Here is a 13012-nt window from a genome sequence, read left to right on the forward strand (position 1 = left end):
CTCTAAGGTGCCACAAGTCCTCCTTTTCTTTTTGCGGATACAGACTAACACGGCTGCTACTCTGAAACAGGTGTCTAAGAGTCTGCAGGATCAGGGCCATAACAACTCACGAAGGACACCCGGCAGGCGGCTCTTGCGGAATGTGGGACAAGAAACGCGCCGTGCACATTGCCGCAGCGGCTGGACGCAGCCGAGAGCCTGATGCCAGCCGCGGGGGGCGATTTGCCTGGCAGGGGCTGGTGCATGTCTTGGCGTTTGTAAGTGGGCTTCAGGGGTCGCATAAACGCGCTGGCAGTTTCACTGGCGGCCCAGGGGGCAAATCCCGAGCGGAGCCGAGCTCCTGCCGGCACCAGCGGCCGCTCAGCGCCTCTCGGGACGAGCCCCTGGCGCTGCCCTCTCGGCGGGGGCTTGGCTGCCGTGAGCGGAACCTTTGTGCGGCGGAACTGAGTTGCAGCGGCCGCAGTTTCCTGCCCGGCCTGGAATCCCGCGTGCTCCGCAGCGGGGCCGGGGTGGGCCCTGCTGCGCGGCGGCTCTGCGGGGCCGCGATGGCCGCGGGGCCGACCGAGCTGGAGCTGTTTCGCCGCCGCTGGCGGGCCGAGCTGGCCGGGGCCCGCCCGGGGAAGAAGCGGCGGCGGGCGGCCGAGCCCGGGGGGAGCCCGAGCTGCCAGGAGCCCGTCTGCGGCTGGAGCAGCTGCGGGGGGGTCCCGCCGGCCGCGCCGCGGGATGGCGGCGGCGAGGAGCGGCGGGAGGCCGGGTACTTCGCACTGGCCCGGAGCCTGCTGGACGGGAAGGGCCCGGGGGCCCGCAGCCGCCGCCGCCACCCCCGCCCGGGCCCCCCGCCGCCCGGCCCGCCCGCCGCCGAGCCCGAGGGCGGCGGAGACAACGACCTGCTAGGGCAGCTCATCCGGGACCTGGTACGGGACCCCCGCCGGCCCCCTCGCTCCCCATCGCCCCCCGCCGGCCCGCCCGCCCCTTCCCTCCCCACCGCCCTCCCCCCGGCCCGCTCCCCCTGCTTCTCTGCTGGGGTTTCACCGGGGGCTGGTACCGCCGGGTCCTGCCCGGGACTCCCTGTGCGGGGTGTGATGCCGGGGCCTCTGGCACACTCCCTGCGCTGGCCTCTGCCGGAGCTGCCCAGGCTCCTTCCCTCTCATTTCGTCCCCCTCCTGCTGCCAGCCCAGACACCTAGGTCCTCTCGGCTCCAGGCGCTCCCAGGGCCGAGTGTGGGCCAGGCTGCTCCTGGGCAGACGCGAGGATTTTGTCTTTCTTTCTATGCCAGAAACTTTCGTAAAAGGTCATGTGATAGCACTACTTTAAAAGCAGCTTGTTGGTTTGAGTCACCTCAGTTTTGCCCTCTGGCTTTAGAAAAGGCCTGCTATATATTTTAATTTTGTCTTCTGTGTACACAATAGCTCAATTCTGTACCTATCTTCAGAAATTAATAATTCACAGGAAGTAGAACTATACAGTTCTGTTTTTCCCCTTATTGATTTGGTGTAGCTGGTGTGGGGGTTAGTTTATGTCAGTCAAAAAAATTTGTCATTACATAGGACCCCATAAACAGACTGGACTTGCTGTGTCTGGTGTTGCTTGTTGGCCATTTTGTTATTGATAGCCTATGAAAGTTTATTTTAAAAATTTAATCTTTAACTTTAAAATATGTTCAACTTCATGAAAGTGGTAAGGATACACTTACGTGAAAAAAATCACCTTGAGTAGTTGGAGCTGTGCAAGTGGACCCTTGTATCTTTTTTGATGTTCCGTTGACTTTAGTGGGACTGTGCATTAGCGCACTTATAAGATCAAGGCCCAAATCTTTAAATTAGGTCCTGAAATGATAACCCCCCTCACCATAATGTTGGATCCATAGTCAGGGGGTGGGGAAAAAGAACAATAACAAGAAATATTCTCTTCTGAACCCCTCGTCGCTCCACTCAAAAGGATAAAAGATTACCTTTTGGTGCAGAACTGACTTAATACCCCAGATTAAAATTCTAGTCACTTGGGAATTGCTTGTTCCTTTAAAACAGAGATACCCATACTCGCTCTCTCTCCCTCTGAATCCTAGAAGCACTTGACCAATGACCAGGATCGCTACTAAAACAAAACTGTATATGGCTACCCTCGAGGAATTACTGTTATTTACTCGCCTTTAATAACAACATTTGAAAAAGCATTATACTTGAACCATTTCTCTTTGGTGGGATTAGGAAGACCAGTGTGTAAATATTTTTGATTGTAACTTCTGAGTTTTCAGTTGCTCTAAGCCTATTTTACCATGGTTTCGGAATACATGGTCTCTTTATAGCAGCTTTTCTTTAACACCAAAAAGTTTGCTCCTTAGTGTTATGATGAGGTTGCAGTTTAACCTTTTTCTGTTAAATAAAATCTAATCTTTTCACTCAAGATAGTGGATGCTTAATTAGTTTGCCTGCACTAAGTATCTTGCTAAACTGTATCTCAGTGGAGAAGATTTCCGGTCGCCAAGAAACCAATATTAATTGTGTAAATGAAGCCGTTAATTTGAAAGGAGTCCTAATTACAGCTCTGAACAAGTTAAAAGCTATTTTGATAAATCCTTCTTGTGCTCTATCTGCATGAGAGATTTTATTTACAGTGTGGGAGAAATTAGGGAAAAAAGCATTTGCTTCTTACTAACTTAGCTATGACTAATTATTCTTTTATTTAAAAAAATAAAAAAAGAGCAGATTATACTTCTGACAACTAGGCACAAATTAATCTATTTACAGAATTAGTGCTCCATTAGCACACAGGAGTGCAAATCCCTCTCAGAGGGGATGGCAGTATTAAAGTTTTGGATTCATTCCAGTAGACGGACCAGTGCTGATTTAACATTACATTGTTCCTTTATGCGTTTTGTTTCATGTGCTATGTTGAGCTCTCTCCTAGTGACAGATTATTTGGGGATTTTGACCATATGTACTGTTGAACATGTACTCTGCTTGGCATCAGATATTAGGAACTAACAGTTGTGCTGTTTGTCACTGTAAAGGTGATTTCCCCCTTGCCCCTCTTGCATTGCAGTAATTAAGTCCCTGTCTGATCTCTGACCCTGATGTTACAATGTGACCATAAATACACACTTTAGACCTAAAATTTTTTTGGCTGTACTCAGTTGGACTTCATTGGGGTGGGAGGTGGGAAGCACTACTCTAAGTAATCCCAACATTATCCATTTTACTATTTTTTGGTCTGTATTTCCTTTGTCAGGGCTTCAGAGGGCATGGACTTGAATGAGGAATTGGCAAGGATGGGGGTGATCTAGTATGAAGTGGAGGTGGTGAGGCAAGCTGTGCACTGCAGCCGTACTGTAGAGCAGACGTAGCTGAAGAATCAGAATATGCCTGACTTTGGCAGAGATGATGAATAAATGGGATGTATTTTGTTAGTTACATGTCAGTAGTTATTTTAAGTGTGAGATGTTATGAAGATGTGTGAGAATCTTGAAGTGTTTGAGATGTAGGCATTATAGGAACTCAAAAAAAAAATCAGATCAAAATTTCAGAAGGAGTAGGTTTTCTTGAATGCTACGAATGTGCGAAGTCTGCCATTATAACAACTTGAAACATATCTGGAAATTTCAGTGAGGATCTGCTTGTGTGTTAAGCATGAAGACTGAAGTTGAGAGTTGTGATTGGAAATAAGGCAATTTAATCTTGCTTTAGCCGCAAATCTCAGTGCGACCTTATGTGTAGAATTATGCCTTCATAATACAGTAGCTGCAGCATGTAGAGGGATTTCTATTGTTTGCTTATACAGGAAGTAACTGATAAAGAAAAAAAGAGGATTTTTTTAGGTAACAAGATCTGATTTGTGGTATTTATTCAAATTTAAAAGAATTATTATTTTAACATTTCTTCTGTTAGGAAATGGATACTTTCAGACATGCAGAAAACCATAGAGCAGCAGTTCTCAACCAGGGGTCTGAGGCCCCTGCGGGGGTGGTCACGAGCAGGCTTCAGAGGGTCTGCCAGGCAGGGCTGGCATTAGACTCACTGGGGCCCAGGGCAGAAAGCCGAAGCCCCGCTACCTAGGGCTGAAACCGAAGGTTGAGCAACTTAGTGGTGTTGGACCCTAAGCAGTTGCCCACCTTGCTACCCCCTAATGCTGGCCCTGTCTTTTATATGCAGAAAACCAGTTGTAGTACAGGTGGGCCATGGAGTTTTTATAGCATGTTGAGGGTGGGGAGTCGGGCTCAAAAAGAAGATGGTTGAGAATCCCTGCCATAGAGTATAATCTCATTTTGATCTATTAAGTGAATGAAGATGTTAGGACACTACATTTTTTGCACACTGTAGTTAAAACTCTTAAGTGAATGAATGTGTAGAGGATATATGCTTTTAAAGTGCATTCATTTTAGACTTGACAGTGAAGTTTTGAAGGTTGTTTTGTTAGAAACTTAAATGTCCTGTCTTCAAGACCCCTCTGTTTTAAAACGAATGTACATGAATGTCAGCTCTCTGTTATTTCATGGCTTTTATTGTTCAACTATAAGCAAACAAAAGACTGAAAAGCTCTAATTTCTGAGCATTAATAAATGACAAGGAAAATGAGTCCTATTGGCCTGCTCACTGAAACCAGTATAATCAAATGAGTACAAAAAGGAAACGTTGCTCGGGTAGACTAAGATTTGTGTTTTGTTACTGTTTATAACCCTTTCTTCTGACCAAAAACTCCCAGTGAATCATCTAGATAGCCCTTATTTCTCTCTTGCCTGAGAGAGATGTTCCCAAATGGAGCTAATGTGACTTACCTGATCTGACTGATAGGATGAGAATAGCTCTGCACCTTCATGCAGGTGTGACTACCCAACATTCTGGTATAGCAGGGTTGTAGGATGGAAGAGCAGAGAAGGTCGGTCTGATTTTAGTTACAACACCAAGAGTACATATGATCTCTCCTTGATTTTACTATGAGGATATTACTGCCTTGCCACTAACAATGTGCAATTTATTCAGGCATTAGAAAAAGTCTAACAGTTTATTTCCCTTTTTCTTCTCAGAATGAAATAAATGAGGTTCCTTTCTTTGATATCCAGCTGCCTTATGAACTGGCATTAAAAATTTTTCAGTACCTGGGAAGGACTGAGCTGGGCAGATGTGCTCAGGTAAGAACTATCCAAGATTTGCTTGTCTCATCCCACGTAAGATCAGCATTGGTGCTCAACGTGATGCATTTCTGCTATTACACTGTGCAGCAGCCCTAAATGAAATTTTCCTCCACCAGAGACTTAATTTATAATTCTTCACATATTAAGACATACTCCAAAAGCTGAAAATTAAAAGCAGTATTAAATGGACTTGATTCATAGTTTGCTTCAGTGTAGTTAACTGAAATGTTAAAGGTTTGATAACATCTCTAAAGGGACAGCATGAAAACTTAAGACCAAAAGAAATGTTTGTTTGGATTTTCATTTCCAGTCAGTATAGTTGTTTATAAACAAATGAGCATTTTCTTTGTTTGTGTTTCAAACACAAACAATGTAGCACTGAGAACCTGGAAGTGAAACTGACTTAAAATTGATTTCCTTGTTGAAGCTGATATATAGAAAGTAAACAAACAGGATAAAATGGAATCTTAACAATTCTGTCACTTTTAGTAATTAGTAACCTAACCTAGGGTGAAGATATTTGCTCGATTTTTTTTTTTTTATTTATTTATTCCCCCCCTTCAAATTTACCCTGTTCCTTTGAGGGATTGTAAACAGGTACTGTTACCAGTCTGCTCTCAGAGAGAGCTCATATACTATGTATATAGTAGTTCAAACTCATCTCCTTCCTGAGGTTTGGTTTTATTAACCCAGAAATTAAGAATAATACTACATAAAGTTACCTTGACTGCCCCTAGGGTTTCCATCCTAAGACTGTTCAGTCCACACCCTTGATCCTCTCTCCAGGGAGCCACTGTTGCCTCCTTTCCAACTAGATTGAATAATGAGCCACCTGCTTCACTGAATCACCAGAACCCACTTAACAAATGCCAGTTATCTTGGGGAATGTTAATAGGGTCAGGTGTTTCGGGCATTCGCTCCCAGCCTATTTTATGGACACTGTGGGATGTTTTTGGGCCCGGCGTTTAGGATTTCTGTCCCAACGTCATGTAATCACACAAAATCCAATCAAAACAGCCTTTTGGGGGTGGACTTAAACATCCTCTGAAGTGTTTGCAACAGCAATAAAGAAGCATTATATTAGTACACAACTACCAAAGAGTAAAACTGGCTAGCTGAATTAAATACAAATAGTTATCAATTAGCATGAATGATTAAATTAGACATTTAACATTTTTTCAGTTTGAATAATCTATGATGTTATGCAAGTAAGGATAGCTATTGTTTAAAAGGTTTAACTTGACCATGTCCCTTAAAAACAACAAAAAAATACCATTAGAAGAAAAAGATTTCCTCTTGCAAGCGTTCTGCAAGAAAAGTTTGAGGCATTACTTTATACTAATGTGATCTGTAGGAGGCCATGAAGCTTTCACATCTGCTCCTGTTTCTGTCAGCCATCCTATTAAAAATGGAACTGGGCTGCATTTCAGAGTGGATTGCAAGTAGGCTGGAATAATTTTTCTGCAGCCGTGACCAATTTACTTTGCAGCATAGTAGTACTTGGTAGTGTTAGCTACCAAAAGGGCTACCTTGTTAGCGAATCTTCCTTTTTTAAAATTTATTTATTTATTTATTTTTTATTCAAAGCCCATTTTTATGCTTTTTAGCAGCTAGACAGAAGGTAAATGTGAGATGTGCAAAACATTCTTGGAAAAAGACGGTGGATGTTATGTAGTGGCTGACAGCTGAGCAAAGGTCCGGTATTTTTCAGGGCTTTCAGAATGAGATGAACATCCAATGCTTTAGTGCAGAACTGTCTGCTTTTAAGTGTTCAACTGAAAAGCAAAGCAATAAAAATAAATACCATTTTCATTTTTCTCTTGGTAATTGTTGTTTTGAAAAAAACTCCACCCTCTTCTGTTAAATGGAATGCCCTGCTGCTTTACAGTGTTTCGTAGAAAGGTTTTTTGTTTTTGTTTTTATTAAGGTGCCTTGGGAGTTTCGTGAAATTGGGCCAGTTAGTGGAAATGGCATCATGAACTATGCAAGTGCCTTTGGAGAAAACCTGTTTGTTTAATTCTTTATGCCAAATTGGTAACTGACTAACAGTAAAGTAGCCTGACTGCTGAGTGTCTTTGAGATTTAATCACACCACAGACTGCTTGGGAGAACTTGAATTTTATCCTGATTTCCCTCTCCTCCCCCATCCTCCTTTCTTTCCCACAGCTGCTCTTTGATTTCTTAGAATTAATGCTGTGAAAGGCAAAGGTCTCTGTGTGCTGTTTTAGACACCATAAGGTCATGTGCATCATGTAAATTAATGGTGTCATCGGTTCCTGAACTATTATGGGTTCACTGAGGTTGTGAAGTATCCATATTGGCATGTGCTGGACAGCTGTTCTTTTCTGGTACATGGTGGCAGCTGCATTTTGAGAAGTCACAAAACCTGTCTGTTTTTCCTCATATTGGTAGTGGACAGGAATGAGAAGAGTGAGGCACTTGGGAAGCTACACATGTGGCAGAATTTTAAACAGTTTTTTAGAAAGTATAATATGGAGGGCCTGATTCTACAGATGTTTGCGAGTACTCTAACTCATGCAATAGTTCCCACTGACTTCCCTGCATTTGCAGGATCAGGCATTGTCTGAAAACGGTGGGACAGTGCGTCTTGTCTGTGTTCTATAAAATGCTGTGTGAACTTTTGGTACTATCTAAATGTTTTATTGTTATTAATAAGACAGCGTTAGTCACTTGCACTTTGTGGTGGAAATGCTCCTGTGTGATGTGTATTAAAAGCTGCAGCTAGAATAGCGTTGTTTTGTTTGTAAATATGTTGGTGCGTGATTTGATCTAAGTATGTTTATCATTAATGTCATGCTTTTCATCTTCAGAGTGACTTAGAAACACTAATCAATCTAAGTGTGTATATTTAAAGCTGTCACTGGAGGAACTGACTCTTGTATTTCAAGAATAACAGGTCCTGTGAGACAAGAATTTTCAGTTGCATGGTTCTGTCACTGATGGAGTTATTAACCTGAATAACTGAGAACCATCTCAAGTTGTTTAATAATGCTTTGTATGGGATATATAAAAAGCCACATATGGTTTGATGTCGTCTCTTAACTTTTTCACATACAGTTCTGAAGCATGGATGGATGGGACTTACCTCTTTTCTTATGTTCAATGAGCTAAACTCAAGCCAGTCAATAGGATGAGAGAGGAAGTAGAGAAGCAGATGGACAGAGATTTCCTGAACTTGGTGTTTGGAGGGAACTGATAACTCTTTTGTTAATAACAAAAGTAGTCTTAGCGGCTCTTGATGAAATTATTAGCATTTAGGCCAAATTCTGCACTACATTAGAGCTTATACTTTCCCATTGAAGTCCCTAGGATTCATCCTGGGGTGTACATTTGTAATAACTTAGTGCAGTTTGGTGGTGGAAGGGAGGAATAGTTATTTGTTCAGTGGGATTTTGGTCAGTCAGAACAAGAAAATAAAGTCTGGAATCTGATGGAAGGAGTCCTATAGATCTTATTAAAATATGCAAATAGCTTTAAATTAGGTAAAATTTCTAAATTTATGAACACCACTTTCATGCTCGGCTGTATGTAAGGAAGACGTAGTGATGCCCCTGTGTGGATCTGAGGGGAAACAGAATTTTCTCTATGGAGACTGGCAAGAAGTCTGATGTGATGTGATAAAAAGATAATGGTGACGTTAAAGGCAAAATAAAAAAAATAGTTTCTAGATGCAGGGTAAGCCATGCAAGACGTTAATGTTGATAAGCTTTGGAGATTTACATAATACAGACTTGGAAAATAATTATGGTCCCAATTTATTTTTTAACGAGAGTTTTGAGTGTTTCGACTGAGCTCTTTGGCTAGCCGTTAGCAAGCAGGTTGTGAGCATGTGTGTGTGTACACAAAAAAAGCCATGTTTTTTTGGCTCCCAAGGCCTCACCTGAAATTCTAACTGAAGCTGCGCTAATAAATCTGATTTCAGCCAATAGCTGGTTTTTAATGCTGCAGCTCGCAGTGGTGTTGTGAAGTGAAATGCTTGAGACACTTTTATTAGAGACTTCTTGCAGCTGAGGCTCGCTCGGTGGGGCTTTTACTAGGGATTGTCGTGCCAGTTTTGGTGCATTAAGGAAAGGCTACGTTAGACATCCTTTGGAAATGCATGCTTGTAAACTGGCAAGACTCAATGTAATTTGATTAAAAAAATCATAAGATAGGATTTCTTCCCCCCCCCTTTGAATGTGCTATAACTAGTTCTAATATTTTTTACTCTGTTGTTTTAAAACCAGCTTAAAAACTTGAAACTGGAAATGTCTCAACAAATTTTGCCCATTTTGGCAACACACACATTTTTTTTCCCCTCTCTTTCTTCCATATATTGGTAACAGAGCAGAAGTTGGCATGGCTTGATTTTGTTTACTTCTGTGTTTGTGCACAAGCCTGCCTCATCAATGTCAGCAGAAGTGCATTCCAGCTAAAGAGACAGAGAGGTTCGTTTCCGATCCGCAGTGTTTGCCCAGAGTCTTAACTTCTGCAGAACAGCTGCTTTTTTGTCTGTGCCAGCAAAAAATGGTAGCTTTTGTCTTTGTCTAGGCAACAGTGTGTCAATTTGTATTACTTTCCAATAACTGGAATTGAAAGGAGATTTTCCCACTGGATTAGAACAGTTTTCTAAAGTTTTGGCATCATTTTGATTCTCCTGAGCTACATGACCGTGTCCCTTCAGGGATGGAAATGATGATGGTCATTGAAGTCCTTGGTTTTTAGTTTTAAGACCAATATAGTCAGGGAAGGCGTACTACAGATTTCCTCACTTCTAAGTGAATAACTGTAATCCAGATCTCTGTCTTGTCCAGTGATGAAAACTAATTCAACGTATGTGGTCAGTTTGGACTGAGGTCTAGAGTCACTAAAGAGAACAGTAGCTGTGCTGGAGGTGGGTACCCAGTCCAAGAAAGAGAAGCTTTCCCAGCTGCTGACCCTGAACAGCCCTGCAGCTATGCAGCCATAGAGACTGATCTCTCTTCCCAGGGCTTACTCCCCACTCAGTCATGGTTGCATAACTCTTCAAATGTCATTACATAGCTATTCCTTTTCCAGTTCTCTACCCAAATTGCAGTCTGCTTGTCACAGAGGGGTGCATGTTAAACGCTCTTGCCCTTAGAGAAATTATGTCCCCATCTTGTAATACACTTACAAATTTCTCTAATGGAATTTCAATTTGAAAAGGCCTTTTTTTTTAAAAAAAAAAAAAAAAGAGAGAGAGAGACTAAGAAGCAAGTTACAATAAGCTGCTAGGATTTTCTGGCCACAGCAAAGTTTGTTGATTGATCCTACTTCTCTGCACTTCAGTGCAAGCAACACATAGCAGCAGTTAATATTATGGCACATGTTGCATTGGTGAAGTCTAGCTATTCATGTTTTGCAGTGGAGACCTGGTGACTCCATTTTTGCCACCAAATATGTAGTTAATGTCTCAAACTGCAGTTTGGTGTTTCTGGCTGTTTGATTCTTATGAGCAAAAATATAACTGTATTTCTATAAAGCATATTTGTTTTCAGTCTGGACATCCTCGTTCTTATCTGGTATATTCGATGATTGGCAGTGCACTGCACTGGTGTGGACTGTACGCCCTAAATTCTGGGTTACTTGGTATATGACACTTAGAAGTGAGATGCAACCTTAGGATTGAAAACAGGCTTATCACTGATCTCATTGACAATAGCATCTCTCACATGGAGCTATTTCATTGTTCTCTTTCATGCAAGAATTGTAGAGCAATCACTGCTTAAAGTGTTTTTTTCCTTTGAATCTTTAAAAATGGTAATTCTAGGCACACTTCATTGTGTTGAAGCAGTTCCTTCTGAAATAGACAGCAACTTGAGGCTCCTTTAAAAATTTAGTTTAATACTTCATTCTTATTGATGCACACTGTAATACAATATTTTATATCTCACTGCTGTCACATTCCTAATCAGTCATTGTCAGCAGGGCTTTAGAGGGGTGATGCTGACATCAGAGTTATCTTTAGCCTATAAATGTGAAAATACAATTGTGAACATGAATTTATGTGGAATCTTTAATGCTACCTACCTCCTCTCTTCCCACTAGAATTTTAAAAGGGCATGTTGTCACAAAGGTAGGGCAAAATAAATGCATTGATTTGGATGACAGTTGGGCCTGGATATTTACCTGATCTGATATTTATTGCATTTCTGTATGCTTTTAGGTGAGCAGGACATGGAAAGTACTTGCAGAAGATGAAGTGCTTTGGTACAGATTGTGCCAACAGGAAGGGTACTTGCCTGATGCCAGCATCTCTGATTGTTCCTGCTGGAAACTTGCTCTTCAAGACTGCCATGTCAAAGAGCGCACTTTAAGAACCAATTGGAAGGTAAAATGAGAGGAGTTTTGAAAATAGTACTCAGTGATGACCATGTAGAAACGATATAACACACTCAAACCAGTCATTCTACTACTAGTGAAATGTGAGCCTCTTATTGCAGTCTTTTTTGCCAATAAGAAGATGAAGGCAGTGCAGGGTTAAATGATCCCTTCTCTCAGCTGTTGGTGGCTTGCTTGCCTGTCTTGCTTTCACTTTGAAAATGTGCTCTGACACTGGACCATAGCTCCTGTGCCCTCTATTCATGTAATCATCACTTAAAGACCCGGTCCTTCAGTCCTTGCTCTTGGGACGAGTCCCCACTGGAATCAGTCTATGCATGTGGTTCCGTACCCTTCTCCAGCCCATCCCAATTCACCTCTTAATTTGATGAGAGAGAGAGATGCTTTTAGTTTGTAGCAGTCTACAGCTGTCTCTTTCATAGTAAAGCAGTGTCCTTCTTCTTCTTATTGAGAGAATACATGGGGAAGTAGAGACTCTGAAATGTATAGGAGATGAGCAGATACTGGATGGCTGTTCTTTCCTCTGACCTCCACTAAAATGGGCAGTGTAACCTCTTGACCCATAAAAAAGCATTAGGAAGGCCTGGGCTTCTAGGAGAAGCTGGTGTTAGATGAACCTATTACAGAAACAACAGTGTATCCCTGTATTTCTGTGCAGAACCGCATCGGTGCTGTGAGCCAGCTGCAGTATGAGTTGGGTAAAGTTTTGTGTGATGTGCATTCTTGTGATGGAGTTGCCATTGCTGGGTAAGTATGAAATTGTTTAATGTTTGTATAGTCTTCCTCATTGTGAGCTCTTGCGTGCTGTATCTTGACTAATTCACAAGCAAATCCAGATTGACATAATAGGGAGAAGTTACGTTTTCCAGCAGCTCTTTTCCAGTTGAGATGTACTGTCACCAAGATGAAAGACTGTTGTAATTCTCTACTGCAAGTCCTCTTAGAAGTGACACTTAAATTAAAAAAGTTGACAGTTAAAAGTTTTCCCAACTGAAAGAGTTAGCAATCTGAGACGGGTAAGACTGACTAAGGCTTTGTTTTGCGTGTTTTTAGCTGCACCAATATAAACACATAGTGTAGATGAGTTGCACTGGTGTAAAAAGTTACTTGAGGGTAAGCTGCACCAAAAGTCACTTTTTACATCAGTGCAGCTTTCCTTGGGGAGTCCCTTTTTACACCAGTGCAGTGCATCTGAGCTACACTATTGCTAAAAAAAAAAAAACCTCCCCTAAAATACCTCAGCCCACCCACCCCCTCCTCAAAAATACAAACAAACAAAAAGCAAAGAAACCCCCCACCCAAACAACAACCAAAAAACAATGTTGGCAAGCTCAAATATGAGACAGTGTGGGGACCACAAGTGAAGGAAGAGAGTGGAAGGAGATTGCTGGATTTTAAGGAGAGACAAGTGTAGGAGACTTCTGTGTGCAGCAAGGTGCATGATAGTCAATAATTTTTTTTTTTTTAAAGTACCCAATATTGAGAGAAGGAAATGAAGAAAGGAAAGAGGGTTGGGAGAAG

General features: G+C 42.1%; 1 protein-coding gene across 1 annotated transcript in view; it reads left to right on the forward strand.

Moving 5' to 3' along the window:
* Positions 1 to 545: 545 nt before the first annotated feature.
* Positions 546 to 13012, forward strand: part of FBXW8 (F-box and WD repeat domain containing 8) — a 62420-nt gene continuing 49953 nt past the window's right edge. Inside the window, exons 1-4 of the mRNA XM_074972632.1 lie at positions 546 to 914; positions 5021 to 5125; positions 11316 to 11480; positions 12150 to 12238. Coding sequence (XP_074828733.1) covers positions 546 to 914; positions 5021 to 5125; positions 11316 to 11480; positions 12150 to 12238 — 728 coding nt within the window. The remainder of the gene's footprint in view (positions 915 to 5020; positions 5126 to 11315; positions 11481 to 12149; positions 12239 to 13012) is intronic.

The sequence above is a fragment of the Natator depressus genome, chromosome 15, assembly GCF_965152275.1.
Source record: "Natator depressus isolate rNatDep1 chromosome 15, rNatDep2.hap1, whole genome shotgun sequence".
Lineage (NCBI taxonomy): Eukaryota > Metazoa > Chordata > Testudines > Cheloniidae > Natator > Natator depressus.